Source organism: Bidens hawaiensis, unplaced genomic scaffold (genome assembly GCF_021521415.1).
Source record: "Bidens hawaiensis isolate Kalapana, Puna unplaced genomic scaffold, B.hawaiensis_p1.1 tig00044695_1, whole genome shotgun sequence".
Lineage (NCBI taxonomy): Eukaryota > Viridiplantae > Streptophyta > Magnoliopsida > Asterales > Asteraceae > Bidens > Bidens hawaiensis.
In genome coordinates this window covers 101,896-121,505 of record NW_027505902.1, presented here as the reverse complement: position 1 = coordinate 121,505, position 19,610 = coordinate 101,896, and the positions used below count along the sequence as shown (strand labels likewise).

The following is a 19,610-nucleotide window of genomic DNA, read 5'->3' as shown; positions in this document are numbered from 1 at the left end:
AGATGTAATGTTTTATTTGAGGTTTTTTGTCCTGAATTAGTGTTGCACGGGTACAAGCCTGCTGAGCATACGAGTCCGAGCCATTTTACTCGATTAAAGCAAAACAAATACTTAAATTGGCTGAATTTTTAGAATAAGTTTTAAGTCGGTTGAAATAATAAATTGGTTGTGGCTCAATGGTAGAGCACTCACTTTACTAGTGAGAGATAGGGGTTCAAACCTTACTATCACCAATTTATATGGGAGATATGAGGGATTGACCCTGGCTTACCAGGGTTCGAGTCCTGATCTCACCCGGTTTTACCGGCTCCTTGCTATCGTGCCGTTTGGCGGGCGTGGGGGTCGGGTTTTATCCGGTGAATCCCTCAATATGTGGACCGCTAGGGGCTCCGTCCGTCCGGACTAGTGGCCGGCTCGGGCTACCTTTAGCCATTGGAGGTCGTGTACGGAGTACCCGACGTTACTTAGTTGGCCGTTCAAAAAAAAAAGTCGGTTGAAATAGTTAAATGTCATTTCTTAATGTTATGATGTAAAAGTAATATTGTTTTGTAGTTTAGTATTATTAAGTCATTTAAAATGGGGTTAAAGTTTATGAATTCTAAATTGTATCTGATTAAGGTTGTCTAACTTAATTTGTGATAATGATGATTTAATTAGTGTATAGATATGACAAATTAATTTGAAAATGAGATTTTCTAATATGTGCCTAAGGGAATATCTTATTCAAACTACCAATTCACATTAGTTATATTATTCTTGTAATAACTGTTTCATATTTTATATTTGTATTATTCCATCCATTCATGACTACTACTTAGAATTTTTTTAATTCTCTCTAAAATTACTTTTTTATTACTTCTAATTGTTCACCATTTTTCTATAAGTATTTATTATTAAACAACCACTTTTATTACCTTTTTATCTATTTTTTTAAGATTAAATAATAAAGAGCATTACTATTATTCTGCAAATGGACGGATATGTTCTTTTAGATCTGAATGAGCTTTGTGTTGAAGAAGATTCAATTGAGGAACAAAGTAAAAACAAGACAATAATTTATGATGAACCATTCGTTGGTCAATGTTTTCTAAATGAATGAAAGGCTCTTGTCATTTTATAAAAATTATGCAAGAAATAGTGGGTTTTCTGTTCGAAAATGGAGATTCTTGAAGAAAGAAGAATGGAAAAAACGTGAAAAAAGTCGCTTTCATATATGAATATTCTTTACATATAGATTAATAGAAAAATTGTGGAAATAAAAGTGAAAATAATAATTTTAGAAGGAATTAAAAAAATTTAATTGGTAGTCATGAATAAATAGAATAATAAAAATGTTAAATATCATAGTTATTACAAAATTAATATAATTAATGTGAAATAGTAGTTTCAATAACAATATTCTATATAATAAATGTTTTTTATGTGTCCTTAGAATATATATTAAAAAATCACTTTGAAAATTATGGAAAACATTTTCTTCTCTCTTTTTTAGATGGCTAATCATATTTCAATAAAAAGAATGATACTATTATTAAGAGCCTATACATCAGAACACCATCTAGTACATGACGCCTCAATACATGTCACAATTTAAATTTTAAAGTCACACCATTCGTTTCATTCCAAAGTTTTCAATTTTTGCTCTACACTTGATCCATAGTCCCATATGAAGCTTGAATTATTTTTTCCTCAATGAAGTTTTTGATGAATGGCTTCTTCCTACTGAAAAGCATATCGTTTCGGACCTTGCTCATACACCAATAGTACACACGATACTAGTTACTGCATGGATCATCTCTAATTTCATTCTGTCGAGTTGTAAATTTTGGTGAATAGTCATGAATAGTCAATAAGTCACATTTTAAAATGTAAACGATAATCATTATGAGTTTTGTTCAAATGCCTTTTTCATATTAATTTCTCATACTTCGTTCAAAAAAAAAAATATATTAATTTCTCATACAATTTCACTTATTAAATTAAAGTATTCGCTAGAAGCCAAAATTACAAAACCTCACTTTGAGGCAGACGCAAATCTTTACGTAGTGATACTACTGATTTGACAACTCAACCTTTACGCATAAGACTTCGAATTAGACAATTCAAACCTATACTTAGAGATATGACTGATTCCACAACTTAACTTTTATTCGGTAATATTGCTCTCATTCAAACTTTTTTGTATCTAAGAGGGAAAAACCTTAAGAAAAATATCTAAAATTGTAATATGGTGTGTTACGAAAACCACATTTAAAAAGAAGGCTAAATTTCAGAATGGATATCATCATTCAGAAGTATATAAATAATTTCATCCATCAAAAATAAATTTGCTCATCTTTTGAAAAACAAAGTTCTTGTGGTTATAAATTTAAACACGTTGCACGAGTCGGCTGCTTTAATTGGGCATTTGGGCTCCCATCCAGTTTCATACAGCCTAGTCTCACTTATTAATTTCACATGGAAGTATCAACAAAACCGGTTTTTTCTATCGTTTATTAGCTGCACCGGTTTTTAGTCAAACTGTCAAAACCAGTTAATCTCAATAAACCGGCCGGTTTTAGTTCCTAACTTGTTTTTTGGTGAAAATAGCCATAATGTATGTAACCAGTTAGGTTCAATTATTAACTGGTTAACTGATAATAACCTATTAAAGTTAACCATAAGCTATTAAATTAACCTTAATAACCAATATATGGTGAATCCTACGAGCAAAGGTAAGTAATTATATACACAATTAGAATTACCTTTCTTATTATCTTAATGTGTCAATCACTTTTGATGATTAGTTCATAGGAATGTAAGAAATTGATACCGATAATATAAAGATGTTGATTGGTATCAAAATAAGTAATTCTTACAATATTATTGTAAACAAGGCTATGATTGGTTGTTTAATGTATATCATGCAATTAGATAGAATTCAAGATGTATGATAAATTGTATGCAACATGATTAATCAAATGGGGTAAATGTGCATACAATAAAATTAAGTCATTCGTTCCGTTTAATTGGAAAGTTAGAAATTCGATTCGAGAAGAGAGGATTTACAATTGGTTATTCAAATATATAATGTGATCTACATGTTATTTACCTTCAAACAATGGGTATATAATGAATAAGAACAAGTATGGGAAGCCCTGGATTCGAGGCGGGAGTGAAAAGATGAACATGCAAAAATGATATGCAGGTCATCCCACCTAGGTTAGTTATAAACCCGGCCGGGTGACCAATCTATCAAATCTCAAAGCAAACAGCAGTGAAACCTGGCCGGGTCACTTTTGAGCTCGGCCGTGTCAACACTCTTTTTTATCTTGAATCACAATTTAAGTCCTAAGCTAGTTTGGACCATCGTTGCTTCTTTTTCTATGATTCTTATATGTTATAATACTAACTTGTAGGGATGTTTTGTCCTAGGTAATATTCACGAACTACATCGCGGATGATGATCATGTGCTAAAAAAGGATTGAGAATGCACACATCTAAATGCTTGAAGTTATATTACTATTAGTATCGTCTATAAAGTATATATTTAGTGGTGTGTTTCAAAAGATAAAGTAAACACTGGGACCGTATTTCCCGCATAATATTATGTATAAAATATTTTTTTGGGATTTAGGGTGTAACACGGTCCTTTCTTGTGCTTTCAAAACCAAACGGGAAATACATTCAACATAATAGAGCTTTCGAGCTTCTAGATACCTACCATTTGTGGTCATCCAAGATATGAACATTAATGAAGAAGCATATTCTTTCTCAAGGACAACGTTGATTTCTTGATCTTCAACATAAACAATTTTTTTTGTCCGGGAAGATGAAATGGAAGTATAACAACATATGGTGTTCTATAATGGACATCATATGAAAATATACGCCATGAAGCTTCACAAGCAGACATATATCGACAATCATAATATTCCTTGATTTCAACAACTGTTTATTCAGGAACATCTTCTTTGTCTCTTTTTTTTTGCTCTAATAGTTTCTCTATATAGACCTTTGTTGATATATTTAAACAAATATTTTATAGAAACGGATTAGTTACACCTTTTGTGCCTCATTTTGTTAGGCTATTATGTTAGGCTTATGTATTAGATAACTCGTTATTGTAACATTATCGTTTAACTCTGTGTATTGGGCCCTTGGCCATTTTATTTTGTAAACCCATTTGGGCCCGATCAATGGAAACCCTAAAGAGCATGGTGCTCCCTATAGAATGAGCACTATTCACCATGCTCCTTAGATATCTTTACCTTCATCTTTTTTTTCTTGTTCTTCATATGATTTTGCCTATAAATGATCTGAGATCTGAGTGTTAATAGTTATTTCCACTCACTATTAACACGGATTGATCCGAAACAAGTTAGTAGATCCATCCGAGAACCTACAATGGGTATCAGAGCTTCGGCTCAACCTTTTAGGGTTTTTGGGTAATATTTTTGGATTTTGATCTTGTTGTTTGGAAAACCTAAGCTTAGATTTGTGTTAGACGATAGATTTGGACAGTTTTGGACCTCATTTTGCAATAAATGGACTAGATTTGAGATTTTTGTTCTTGACATATTCGGGTTGCATATCGATGTGTTAAAGTTGTGATAAGGTTGAACTTGTGTGGGTGTTTGATTGTGAAAGTTAGTGTTTCGTAACCTAGAAATCATGTAAATTCAAGATCTGTTGTAGTTGTGTATTTTTGGTTAAATTCGGTTGCTTCAGTAACCACATTTGCAATCACAACCGAATCGCATTCTTAATTAACTGATTCGCAATTGCAAACGCATTCATCCAAAATTGCAACTGCATTCCACCCATCCCAATTGCAATCATATATGAATCGTATTCGTAATCAACTAATTCACAATCGCAACCACATTCATCCAAATTGCATCCACATTCCATCATAACAGCATATGCATCTCTTGATTCATATCCGCAACTTAGAATTTACTATTGCAATTAAGAAACATTCGTTGTCTCAATCTTAAACGGAATCATAAAATTTTAATTTTAAGTGACCTTAACATGGATTCTAAAGCACAAAATATGTTGAAACACTACTTGGTAATGGACAATGAGCCCGGGTCAAACAAAAAGCCTCCCAAGCTCATTAGCTTTGTTGAACTTAATCATTGGAAATTTTGTTTTAAGAACTTTATAAGTACCGAAGACTTAAGAATTTTAACTTCAATAGAAGAAGGTTCTCATCGTCCCAAGATCGAGAATTCTGCCAGTGAAAAGATTGAGAAGCCCTTAAGTGCCATGACTCCCGAGGACTTGGAATTGCTTTGGTTGACCATAAGGCACTTGGTTTCTTAAGTATTTGTTTAGACAAGAAAATAACTCAAATTGTGAAAGAATTTACTTCGGCTAAATAACTGTAACATCCTACTTTTGATAATAATAAATAAAAAATTATATTTACTAATTGATGTGTTACTATTTAGTTAAATTAAATAAAATAATAGAGTGTGAGCTTGTAAAATAAAAGATGGAATAAGGGATAGTGAAGGACCTTAGGTCCATGGGCTTAGGGGTATATAAACACCTTTAAACCTCTCTAAAACCTTAAAACCTTCATTCCACCAACTTAGCCTCCGTAACACACAAACAAACACTCTCATCATTTCGGTCCAAGATCCGAGCTGAACCGAGCATAACGGGATGTAAGGATGCGATTAGGAAGGAAAGACACGAAAAACCATGTTTGAATCGAATTGAAACGAATCAAATCAAATTGAAACTCGATTTGAATGGTTTGAAAACTCGATTCGAATTCTGTTTGAAAACTTGATTCGAATGGTTTGAAAACTCGATTAGATTGGTTTTAAAACTCGATTCGATTGGTTTAAACTTCAGTTTTCTGATTAAGTTTTTAGTAAAGACATATTAATGAAAATAAAAGTTTTCCAAGCTGACCTAGCACCAGCCAGGGGCTCTGGCCCTTGGACCCCGATATGGGTTGCCGCCCTTAGGAACCCGTTGCCAACCGCATAAAAACACTACGTGCATGCACATGAATTAACCAATTATCATACATCGTTGTACAACTAAATAGACCAACAGTACAACATTCACAATGCTTAACAAATTGTACAACAAATTAAGTAGAGAGTATAAACAAACAATAAATTAGAAGTTGTCTTTTTAATATATAATATAACTAGTGTTTTACCCGGCGCGTTGTGCCGAGACAATAGTAAAACCCAAGTGTTGTCGGTCACAAAATGTTGAGGCGGTAAGTCGACGCGAATTCAGTTAGTTCTGGTTACATGTGTTCTTGTGCCAGGACTAAAGCCAAAATAAAATGAATAATAAAATTTGAGGTGATCAATGGGGTGGCGTCAGCTAGTAAAACTCGGATGTTGGTATAACCCAATCGTTTTTTATCCCGGGTATTGAGGCAATAACTCTACGCAAATTCAATTGGTTTATGTCACATTCGTGACGGTACCTCACGGCACCGGAACAAAAGCAAAAAAAAAAATCAGAATTCTGTTGATTTTTGTTACGTTTGTTACGGTACTAGAACTAAAACAAAGCGCGTTGAGTCAATTCGAATTTGGTCGGTTTTCATCATGTTCATTACGTTATCGGAACTAAAACAAAACAAAACAAAATTTTCAATCAGTCGGTTTTTGTTATGTTTGTCATGGACCGAAAAACTAAAAAAATCCAAAACGGACCAATACGGTCAGCAAAGTTGCCCAATCGAGACTTTGCGGCACCAAACTTCTTTTTTGTATATATATATTATATAACTAGCTTTTAGCCCGCATGTTACGCGTGGCTATTTAGATTTTTTTTATATTATTGTGAATATATAATTTTTGGTTATGACATATTTAGATTTCAACTTAAACATAAACATTGAGGTGTAGGTTTTGTATTAAATTTCATCGACTCAGGCACGTGTAATTGTGTAAATTGTTTTTGCATGTCATTAGTTGTTGGTACACGCACGCCACATCGGATGTTGTATTTTAACCTTTCACCTAATATTCGTTTCCCAACCATTGCGTTGACCGAGTGAACGTCTAAGACACTCGACCTCGTCAACCGGAAAATCACTCACTTCACTTTGCATCCAATGAGCCCGTCTTAAATTTTATCTTGTATTAAATATAAAAAAGCACGTCGGGTCAAACGGGTGTATATAGTCCATCTAATCTCATGGATTTAATTTAATTTGATTTGAATCGCTTTCGTTATATTATCGTGAATATATTGTATAGAGATTTTAATTTCCAGCCAGTTGGAGAGCTAGGATGAAGAAGTAGGAAGGGGTATTCGAAAGGCTTTGAGAAGAGGGGCAACAGTGAAGATGCCGAGAATGGCCGTGTCTATGGGGATTACCGGTCTTAGTAAGAATCTGTTGCAAATGCATGTGAGGGAGGAATGCCCGCATTAAGATTTAAAACTTGTCGTCTACTTGAAGGAAATGTTTGGAACAGGGAACTTACAATAATACAACGCCGCATTCTTCGAAGATTGAGGAACAAGACGAGATCTTTTGAAAGGGTACCAATGAAGCCGACCATTAATGACTAGTTCGAAGACCAAGAGCGCAAAACGAGAGGAGCCATCTTGATTCGGACTAGAGGAGGAAGGAACCTGAGCCCGTAGGTGTAGGAATCAATCCACCCCCTCTGGAGGTGCACACCCATTTATGAACATATACAAAGGGCTAAAGAGAGAAGTCAATGGAGAACTACCAAATCAGGACAATAGCCCTTATCTACTAGATAAGGGCAAGGGGGGCCTACTGGTCGGACATAAAAAGGGAGCTGGATCATGTCCCCTCTCAGGGGATCTACTGTTCGGTTTTTATTCTATTGTCTAAAGAGTGCACTTCATGTACTGCGTAAAAGTTCAAATCGTTCTATTATTGTGAGTATATTAATTTTATTTTAATATATTGTAATGAATTTGTTATATTTGTAAAGTAGAATTACCTATTATATTGACCACACCACACCACTTGTTGTATTGTGTTTGGTATGATGCATCATCATCAAAACAACATATTTTTATGATATCACTTGATATGTTTTGCTATCTAAAAAGGAGTTAGAGTTAGCGGTGTAGCTTGTTGCTCATTTGCCCTATGTTTAAATTCTAATGTAATCTAGGATCTCTTTGGGCCCGAATTTTGTGCTCACGAATTCACTAACTTCTTTAAAAGTTTGTTCTCAATCATGCCATTGAAAATTCATAAACGAATTTTTAAACCAACATACCAAAAATAAATTATCACAAGAATTATTCTTATTACTCAATACATGCAATAAAATAAAAGAGGACCTCTGCATATAGTAGCTTGCTGACAAGTTGCGCCAATGCAGCGGAACCCAACACCTGATTTCAACCTGTAGACGATCACAATGAATTGAATAATCCAAAACTGGAAAAAAATTGTTTCTTAGATTTCTTTGGTGTGAGGTCAGCATGGACCTTTTATGAAAATACAACTCATGAGCTGAGCTCGAAATACAGAGTAATCGAGCTCCGGCTCGTTTTACACCCCTAGTTTTAAGAGAAATAACTATATCATTTGACTATAAGAAGTCTACTACTGAGTACAGATTCCCACCCCTTGAGGAACATCGTCCCATGATGTAAGTTCACATTTAACACATCCAACAACTTCAACAAAACCTATGTAAACGACACAGTTTGCATCTTTTTAGTGAAATTAAAAAAATAAAAATTAAAAAAAAGGTTATGCTTCATCCTCAACAAAGTCAACGGTTCTAGCCTCCTGAACCGTCATAATGGACTCATAAAAAGCCTCCTTTGCCCGATTTTGGCCGTTTTACTCATTTCTTTGATTACCTGGGCACAAGGCGCACAATAAGAATAAGACCAATAGCTATTTCAGGTATTCGGGGAATCCTCCTTAATAGACGAAATATTCCTATTATGTCAATGCCAATTGAATCAATGTTATTAGCTGTGAATTCGAACTTTTTGGTATTTTCCGTTTCTTCGGATGATATGATGGGTCAATCATTTGCTTCATTGGTTCCAACGGTGGTAGAGGCGCCTATCAAAAAGATACTCCGAAGGCTTCGGGATCGAGGTCTCATTAGCCGAAGAAGACCCTGGCCAATCCACGTGGCCTGCTTGACGAACGTCAGCGACAGATAAACAGAAAATAGCCTTTTAAAAAAAGAATGCACTGAAAATAGATTCAAGCTATCACCTAGCAGCCTTGAAAATCAGATAATGTTCTGGGAACTTGAGACCGATAACTCCATCTAACGCGTATATTTGTTTGTAAAAATCCTCCATCGCTTTGATTATTTCAGGATCAGGGATCTTGCCAGCAGCATGAATCCAAAGCTGACCTTCAAAACGTTTACACAAACAAAAATAAGAGCATTAGTAGTAACTGTTAGTTGTGATACAAAAATGAGAGAATAAAAGAACCAAAAAACCAAACTGAAACAAAAACTGGTGGTTTGGTTGTATGTATTTGCAAAAGCCAAACTTATGGTTCGGTAAGTCGTATGCATGTAATGAAAACCAAAAAAAAAAAAAAAACCAAACCAAAATAGTTTTTCATTTTTTTGGTTTAAGTGATTTATAAAAACTTAATAAATATGTAACTCAAGTACTCAACTATTTTAGGCCAAATGAATAACAATCAATTAGCTATTATTTAACAAAATAATTTAGACCCAAATTCAATATTTTGCGTCAAATCTTTTTTCAGCCCAAAATTTCATTGCAAAACCGAAACCAACTGAAAAATGAAAAATTGAAATCGAAGGGTTTTAGAAAACTCAAAAACCGAAGTTTCAGTTTTAGCCCAAAACCGAATGGTTTTCAAAAAGTCAAAAACTAAAGCAAACCTAAACCAAAAACCGAAACCGAACCTCTTGCTTTTTCATGATTCTTACAATTGAAGCATCAATAGCATACAACATACCATCTATCCTTATCAACATCACCAGTCACCTTCTTCCTCTCATCAAAGTTAATCCTAGGGCTAACATTTGAATTATTCGCCAAGTACTCATAAAAGTGAGATTTTTTTTGCTAATGCTAAATCAGTAACCTGAAAAACAGACACATTAAAGGTTAAAACTTGGATAAAAAAGTGTCCCAAATCAACCAACCCAAGCAAAAACTCCATTATTTGCCACCTCAATAAAATATGAATATTACAAAATTACTTAATACTTGTGCAGTTGTGCTTACCATTCTCTCCATCTTTGATGTGAACAGACCGTTGCATTGTTGCTTCAACTTTGTTAGCATACTTCTCCCATGCTCATCATTGGCACTCTTGTCAAATAAAAGTTGTCGAGCAAGTACACATTGACTAAAAGTCAACATACAATGATGATTCAAATCAGCGACTCCAAGTTACACGATTGTTCCCGACGATGATCCTAGATAAGCTTTAAAAGTGAGTATCATTGGGTATTTGGTTTAATATTATATTTTGACTTAATGACTTCTAATTTTGTTGTGAATTAAAGAATGACGAAATGCTGACCGGACAATATGAAGTCCTAAAGATATAAAACCACTACTCCTAAAGATTCAAACTAACAGTCCCACTTTTGAACCATTCATGCTCGCATACCTTGTTGTCCCCGTCAAATACTTTTTCTCTCTGTGCTTTTTGACACACACACACACACAAAACAAAAACCCTGCCCAAAATTAATATAAAGGCGGCGACATATTGACTGCATTAGTATACAGCTGGTATAATAAACAAATAAAACCTTAGGAGCACAAGTAACTATCCCAACAAAAAGTGCAGCACGAAGGGCATCCCAGCAAATCATATGATCGAGTTGGTTGACCAACTTCCCCGTTGCCTTTAAAACCCAAAAGGAAGTTTTAAAGGAATGTAGTTAGAGGTGACAAGATTTCAACTTTGTCATTTTGGTCAATGGGCCATGGTCAAAATAACCGAGTTTGGTTGACCACCAAATGTCTTTTTTATTCTTTATTTATAATTAACTAATGCGTTAGTTATGATGAAAAATCAAACTATCACAATAGCAATCTAAATCTTTAAATAAAACGACACCCTTTATCCCATTTGATCCATTTAGCTAACTATTTGAGCCGCCGCCCTATTTAAAAGAAAACAAAACTGGAATCAAATTTTGTTGTATAAAAAGTTCATTTTATATCATGCATCAATATCTAATACTATTCAATAAAATAACAAATAATCTATTATAATTACCTAACTGGTGTTTGTGTTACTATATAACAAATGTATTCTTTAATATAAGAATAAATGATTAAAATATATTATTATTTATAAAAAATGCATCGATAAGTCATGTGGGGACTCAGATTCACAACTTGTAACGCTCTGTAAATCTCAAAATAAACCAAAACACCAAACTAAATACTTTAAAAACAAACTCTCAGCATGGATTACAAAAATAAAAGCACATACCTTGCATTAAAGTTTAACACAAACAAAGAAGCAAACAACCACATTAGCACAAAGACAAAAAGACATGTAACCAAACTAAATAAGCAATGTACACATAAGCAAATCCCAAAACGATTAACCTGTAACATTATATGTCCATAGAATAAAGTGACAGGTGATACACTTATAAATATTTGTAAACGAAACCCAAGGCTAATGTAATAGCATTTCATATACGCATAGTTAGGAGAAGCAAGTTAACCAAGTAAATTACTATTTTGACTTCCAAACAATTTATGAAGGAAATATATAAATTCCAAACATCATATAATCATATAATCAAAACAACCTATAGGCAAAGTCGGCAGCATCAACGTAAAAACACAACAAAAGCAACTCATCAAACAAATTATAGGACCTCAAACACATAGTGTCTTATAGGTTTCTACACACACCCGAAATTTAACCCTTTTTGCATCATGAGATAACACAAAATTTGTAGTGACATCAAAGTCTCTCATCTAATTATATGCATCTGCATGTAATGTGTTGAGTCTCTAGAGAAGAGAAAACATGTTTATAAAATGAAATGTTGATGACTTACTAATTACATCTGCCCCCACCCCTTCCTCCTATAACACTCCCTCGCAAACAAATACCCAACATAAAACCACGGATTGACCAAAAACATTGAGTAATTAGAGAAAAACAAAACAAATAACAAATTCAGTTACGACGGCGTCATCTTCATTCGTTGATGACAGTAAATTCTCCAATTTCGGATCACAAATTGGACTCAGAGCAATTCAAGGCCACCGATTTATACAAGAATAATAAACATTATTCAAGCAAATTAATAGTCAATAACGTATCACTATCTGTATTACAAAACAAACTTCATTTTGAATTTTGTAATCAAATATACATTTTTTTACTATTCATCATCTCCATAAAGTAATTACTGAATTGAATACAATATCAAGATACCAACCGGTTAACAAACGAACATACCTTTGATTGGGAAGGATGCTTGTGAATCAGAAGTCACGACCTTAAATCCCCATCGATGTTCAAGTAAGTTATTAAACCAAAAATCAAATCGGTTTAGGGTTGTATGTATAATTAAACTAAATATCAAGAAATCAACAGATTAATTAACAAAGGAATATACTTTTGATTGGGAAGGTCAGTTGCGAATCAGCCTTCAATTGGCATCGATGTTAAAAGAAAATAGGGATTAGGGTTACCTTGAGACGATTACTGAGGATGGGGAGGAAAATGGTTAGGCTTTGTAGAACTGATCACCGATGGTTTTGATATAACCCGTGTGAGAGATGGTATCCAAAAACGGGTAAATCCGGGCTAAATCTACGAGAGAGCACTGTTTAGAAATCAAGCAATTTAATGGTTTTGAAGGGGATGGGAAGCAACCTGAGAGCGACATACAATTATATAGATGGTTAGATAATAATAATATGCAATGGATACAAAACTAATATTGATTAATATATTTATAACAAAAATACTTTTTTTATGATTGATTTTAATTTTTAATTTAAAAAAAACAAAAAGGAAACTTAAAAACCTAAAAGTAAAACCAATGGTGTTGTTCAAAGTATCTGAACAGTGCACGTAAGCCGTGTTCACCGTACTCCGTTCGTCAGCGACGGCACGGTCAAACTGTTCTCCGATAATTTTGTGTAAGCTTCCTTCTTTCCTTTCAATTACTACTAACACATAGCCAACTTGGTTTTGTAGACCACAATAAAATTTCATAATTTTCAATTTATTCATTTTTTCAAGCTTTTTTTTCAGTTTTATTTTCTGATTTGTTGTTTAAATGTTTCTATTTTGTATTTGTTAATGGTATAAACTAAGCGTAAACACCTCTCTACTATTACTTATTAGAGGTGCACAAATAATAGTAATTTGATATTTCAAGACTTTGAACTTTGTCATATTTTTTCTCTTACTTTTTTACTTTTACTTTTATTAATTAAAAAAAATATAAAAAGAAAATACTAAAGAAGTTTCAAATACCATTGTCTACCTCAAGCATTACTTAGAAATAATATTACAACATTATTATTATTATTTGATATAAATTGTGACATTATTGTTTTATTGCAGACCCTTTAACTCAATCCTGACTATTCATGTATTTGTAAGTTGTTATCTTCACTTTATATCATGTATTTGTAATAGCTTATTATCCTATTACATTAACAGGATGCTGAGCCTGAACCATCAACTCGGTTCCACATCACCCGTTTGTTCCAACCGACTCTCTCTACTCGGGCTTGGAACATTTCGGAACTTAACCAACACGTCGGTCTCGTCATCGTATCCAATGAGCAAGCAACAAAGGGCTTGCACTATATCTTGCCAAACATCCACCAAAAATGACGTCTCGCAAAGGTTGTACTTACATTATTGTAAGACATTTTATGTATTTGTTAATATTAATATGAATTAAAATAACGTGTGGGTTTGAATCAATGTAGGAATGAAAATGTGACAACAAGTCATGGACTTTCGGAAACGGTTGTTGGTGTTTTGGGTGGAGGGCAGTTAGGGCGGATGCTTTGTCAAGCGGCTTCTCAAATGGCGATTAAAGTTAATATTTTGGATCCTTTGACGAACTGTCCTGCAAGTGGTATATCTAACCATCATATGGTGGGAAGTTACAGTGATAGTAAAAAAGTTGAAGAATTTGCAAAGAGTTGTGGGATATTGACGGTTGAGATTGAGCATGTGGATGCTGACACGTTGGAGAAGCTTGAAAAACAAGGGGTGGATTGCCAGCCTAAAGCTTCAACCATTCGTATAATACAGGTATAATAATCATACGAACATAAATAAATGAACAAGACATGTGTTCAAGTTTGTTCATTTAACTAAATGAACAAGTTTCTTTGTTCATGTTCGTTCATTTATTAAATAAACAAACATAAAAAAAATTCCACACGGAACGGTTCACTGAACGTTTGCTTTTTACAAGCCTATTAATAGCTCAGTTTTCCTCTGTTTTGTTGTCATGATGTCTTGTTATTCAGATAACTCTCACTAACTTTTACTTTTTTGTTTTCACAGGATAAATTTCTTCAAAAAGTCCATTTTTCTAAGAACAATATCCCGCTTCCTAAGTTTATGCAGGTTTGGACCATTAAGAAATATTTTATGTGCATTTTTTAGTTTACTAAATAAATAGTTTTTACCCATTTTTTTAACAGATAAATGATGAAGAAAGTGCTAAAAGAGCAGGCCAAGAATTTGGATATCCGCTTATGATAAAGAGTAGAAGGTTGGCTTATGATGGTCGTGGTAATGCGGTTGCTAAAACCGAAAAAGAACTTAGTTCTGCAATTAATGGTATTTTTATTTATTATTTATTAATCTTATTTTGGTGTCAAAGTTTGCCAATGAAGAATACTAAAATTACTTTCGATTTGCAGCTCTTGGAGGATTTGATCATGGTTTATATGTTGAACAATGGGCCCCTTTTGTTAAGGTAAAAAATAATCACACTAATAGTTGCTTAAAGTTTGACTTTCATTGACTTTTTTCATGTTTGTTTTAGGAGCTTGCGGTTATTGTTGCAAGAGGACGAGACAATTCTATATCGTGCTATCCTGTTGTCGAGACCGTACACAGGCAAGATTATAGTTTTAATAATGGTTGTGTTATGTTTATAAACATTTTTTGATGTTATTTTTTTTTAATTCATCAGGGAAAACATTTGTCACATTGTTAAGGCACCTGCTAATGAATCATGGAAGATTTTGAAACTTGCAACTGATATTGCTTCACGAGCCGTTGCTTCATTAGAAGGTGCTGGTGTGTTTGCAGTTGAACTGTTTTTAACCGAAAATGGACAGGTTAGCATTATTTATTATAATATTTATGTGAACGTTAATATGTATTTAATGTGTTTAAAAAATACAGATTTTACTAAATGAAGTTGCTCCTAGACCTCATAACAGTGGGCACCACACGATTGAATCGTGCTATACGTCACAATACGAGCAACATTTGCGGGCCATAGTTGGGCTTCCACTCGGTGACCCGTCATTGAAGGTTCCAGCTGCCGTGATGTACAATATTCTTGGTGAAGATGAGGTAAATAAAGAATTATATCCATATTATTGTATTTGTAAGTATGTTTAATACATAGGTTATTTATAAAAGAAATAATTACACGGTTGGTTCCTTTGGTAGTTTGGTGTCATAATAAGCAAGATTATGGGAATTGTTTGTCAGGGGGACGCAGGTTTTATAATTGCAAATAAGATTATTAACAGGGCGTTGTGCACTCCGGGAGCTACAATTCACTGGCATGATAAGCCAGGTATGTATGTATTCACAAACATGCTCCACTTTGATGACATCAGCCTAATAAATAAATAATAAAAAATTATTATTCATGAAACCGCAAGATATGCGAAAGCAACGGAAGATGGGCCACATCACTGTTGTTGGGCCTTCAATGGGCGTTGTGGAAGCACGGGTTAAATCATTTCTCAAGGAAGAAAGTTCAAAAGAGACTCCAGGTTTATTTTCTAAAAAAATGTATTTTGGTCGGTTTTATATTAGTTCATAACATAATAATAATAAGTCATCTTGACACAGTTGCTCCACGTGTTGGAATCATAATGGGATCTGATTCAGATCTTCCAGTTATGAAAGAAGCTGCCAAAGTTTTGAATGAGTTCGACGTGTCTGCTGAGGTTAATATTAATCGTAGTTTTGTTGGATAAAATGAATAAGAAGGTTTGATGCGTTAAAAACATTCTGCAGGTAAGAATAGTATCAGCACACAGAACGCCTGAGCTGATGTTTTCTTATGCCACATCAGCTCGAGAACGAGGCATTCAGGTTATTATTGCAGGCGCTGGTGGTGCAGCCCATTTGCCAGGTTTTTACCCCTCTGCTTCCAATATTCATTTCCATATTTACAATAATATTAATTATGTTAATATAACCGTAATATTAATATTCTAACGTGCGATTAGGTATGGTTGCTGCCCTTACACCGTTACCCGTGATTGGAGTTCCTGTACGCGCTTCAACATTGGATGGCCTTGACTCTCTTCTCTCCATTGTGCAGGTATATAGATAAAACTTATACAAGTAATAGGCTCTTTTTTAGTAATTATTTAAACACAAATATTCATCAACGGGGATTTTGTCGTGTGAATTAGATGCCAAGAGGTGTTCCTGTTTCAACGGTCGCAATAAACAATGCCACAAATGCAGGCTTGTTGGCAGTTAGAATGTTAGGGGTGGCTGATACTGCCCTCCAAGCAAGGTTATCTCATTAACTTTTTAATTATGATTTTAGATTTTAGAAACATCATCATTAATATTATAGTCTTAAATATATTAATAATAGCAAATAAAAGGTTTTATGCCTTAAATTTTTTCTGTTTTCATTTTACACGTTTGAAATGAAACATAATTAAAATGTGTAATTTGTGTAAACAGAATGGCGCAGTTTCAAGAAGACGCAAGAGATACGGTATTGGAAAAGATGGAGAAGCTAGAAAAAGTTGGCTGGGAGGATTATTTGAAGTCTCGAGAATAGTTTGGAGTTTTGAACAAGTAAACATCAACGAAACAAGACTTGCATAAAACCATGGAAACAACACTTGCTAACCCAAAAGTGTGAGGGATTTTTTGTTCATTAGATTTGTAGGCCTAGTTCCATGATGTAATGTTTTATTTGAGGATTTTGTTCCCGAATGCTGACCATACGAGTCCGAGCCATTTTACTTGATTAAAGCAAAACAAATACTTTTAAGTGGCTAAATTTTAGAATAAGTTTTAAGTTTGTTGGAATCATTAACAATAGTTTTGTAGCAACTAGCAAGTCATTTAGAATGGGATTTAGTTTTTGAATTCTAAGTTGTATCAGATTAAGGTTGGCTAAACAGGTTATGTCAATGATGAATTAGTGTCTCCTCCTTTGTTAATTATTTAATTTCACTTGACGCCATGGTTACAAAACTTCACCTTGAGCTTAAAGACAAAATTCCATTTGAGACGGAGGTTGACCTGATATATGAGAAATGATATGCATGAGTGCGTTTTGTTGTGCTTATGTATACAAAGGTTTTGAGTTAAAAGACAAAAATATTTACACTAATACTTTGAATTAGACAAATCAAACCTATACTTGAAGGTATGATTGATTTGGCAACTTAACTTTTATGTGGTAGCATTGCTATTAGACAATTTTTCATATCTAGAAAAACCTTTAAAAAAAACTAGTAAAAGTGTCCGCGTGTTGCGGCGGGAATACAATTGTGATTCAGCTAGTAACGGTTCGTTCTGTTACAAACATTTGCGATAGTAAAATTTGGATTCCATATGGTTTACGATACCAAGAATTGAAATTTTAGACAACAATATTAGCCAAAAAAAGAATAGTTTAATTCATCTTCTTAACGAACAAACACGAACAAGAAACTCTTGTTCATTTAGTTTTTCGTCTTCGGGTTGTTTGTTCGCCGTCTGAGTTACATGAGTGTGCATGAACATGCTTTGTTTATGTTTGTCCGGTTCTTTTAGAAGCCTAATTTTTCATGATGTGGTGCTTGTAAAACCATTAACTTAGATCTGCAGCACGAAATTTTGGCATGTTTTGAAAGTATACCGAAAATACCCTATGATGACAAATATATAAAAATGTAAATATAAATATGTATTAGTAAGTTAATAAACTAAAACTTAATAAAATTCTATTATGTAGATTAGAAAACATGTAGATAGCATAAGGATAACCATCTTTCAATAAAATGTGTTCATTTAATTAAACGAACAACATGAATGCATGTCTCGCTCATTCATTTAAAATCGTTTATTCCATTAGTTTATATTCATTTATTCTTGTATTTTACACTTGTTCAAGTTTGTTCGTTTACGCTCGTTAAAGTATTCATATAAACTTTTTTAGGCCATTATAAGTCAGTCTAGACTTTCAAACTTTTTAGACCAAACACACTGTTCATCACATGTCTTTTGACTGGATTTATCTCAATTTTGTTCGTCTGTTCACGTCCGCGAACCGTTCATTTATATTGTTAACGAACGCAAAGATTTTCATTTTCTTAACGTCAAAACTTGAAGCGACGTGAAACTATAAACACCAGAAAGGTGGGGGACTTTGGGTTAAAGTTGTTCTAAAACTCATATTCGCATCGACATATTTGGCCATGTTTTGAGATATACACATTAGGTTTGCCAAACTCTACTGCTATTGCAAGATGTCTTACACAAACTTAATTACTCACCAATAAAATATATATATATATATATATATATATATATATATATATATATATATATATTTATAAATATTTGTCACAACACAAATAGCATAACAAAAGGCAATGAAAACAACAAAGACCAAAAACATGGTTAAATCATTCTATTCAATATTTTGACCCTTTTGTAACTAAAGCCATTTACAACACCCGGAAACACGCATCTTCTACTCGATAACCCTGCATTTAACACCAAACCTATTCATAGATTATGCTGACTTTCTTACGATATGTTGACTAATTGTGCCTCTGTCATCAAGATCATTATTTCAGATTCTTGACTATCATCATAAGTTTCTGCCTCTCCCCTTCAATCTCTGCAAGTTACATGCTTAATTGCATGTAGTGTGTATGCATTTCACTCAACTGGTTTTCCACATTTACATATTTACCCTTGATCTCCCATGTGTCTTTGATCAAATCACTTGTTTTTGAGGCTTTAAAATATTGCTTCTTCACTGTGTTGTTTAAGGAAATAACTGCAAAAACATAGAATATTATCACGTTTGATTAGAATATTTTAAGTACTCTCGCTTGCTCAATCTCTAACCGCAAGCTATTTATTAGAACAACTTCTAGGGGCATATTAAATGAGCGGTTTTCGTGGGTCATACACAAAAATGTCCGACATATGCACGAGATGATTTTTCTCAGGTCGACACAAACAACCCATTTAATCCGGAAATTATATTTATTTTTATTTTATACATATATACCTGAGAAACGTATGTACAGTTGGTACTAACCAGCTGAAAGGTGAGAGTTTGACATTTTCCTTTCAAAAATAATTCGTTTTAATTCAAACTCATTTTGATTATAACCGATATTTACCTGAACTTATTTAGAGTCGAACCAAATTGATGTTCTTTTAAATAGGCTC

At 33.6% G+C, this 19,610-nt stretch overlaps 1 protein-coding gene across 1 annotated transcript; it reads left to right on the top strand.

The window, feature by feature from the left end:
• Window positions 1-13,534: 13,534 nt before the first annotated feature.
• Window positions 13,535-17,248, top strand: LOC143615849 (phosphoribosylaminoimidazole carboxylase, chloroplastic-like). Its single transcript, XM_077088859.1, has 16 exons — window positions 13,535-13,569; window positions 13,635-13,823; window positions 13,910-14,240; window positions 14,499-14,561; window positions 14,639-14,777; window positions 14,861-14,916; window positions 14,986-15,059; window positions 15,136-15,283; window positions 15,351-15,524; window positions 15,666-15,753; window positions 15,842-15,955; window positions 16,035-16,132; window positions 16,203-16,320; window positions 16,418-16,512; window positions 16,607-16,713; window positions 16,890-17,248. Exons 1-16 carry the CDS (start codon window positions 13,562-13,564, stop codon window positions 16,987-16,989), a joined length of 1,902 nt encoding a protein of 633 aa, XP_076944974.1. The 5' UTR covers window positions 13,535-13,561; the 3' UTR covers window positions 16,990-17,248.
• The last annotated feature ends 2,362 nt before the right edge of the window (window positions 17,249-19,610 follow it).

What these genes read in the sequence shown, in the direction of transcription:
- LOC143615849 (XM_077088859.1), top strand. An exon ending in TGGTGCAGCCCATTTGCCAG is followed by an intron (nt 16,321 to 16,417) that starts GTTTTTACCCCT and finishes ACGTGCGATTAG; the next exon opens with GTATGGTTGCTGCCCTTACA. An exon ending in GATACTGCCCTCCAAGCAAG is followed by an intron (nt 16,714 to 16,889) that starts GTTATCTCATTA and finishes TTGTGTAAACAG; the next exon opens with AATGGCGCAGTTTCAAGAAG.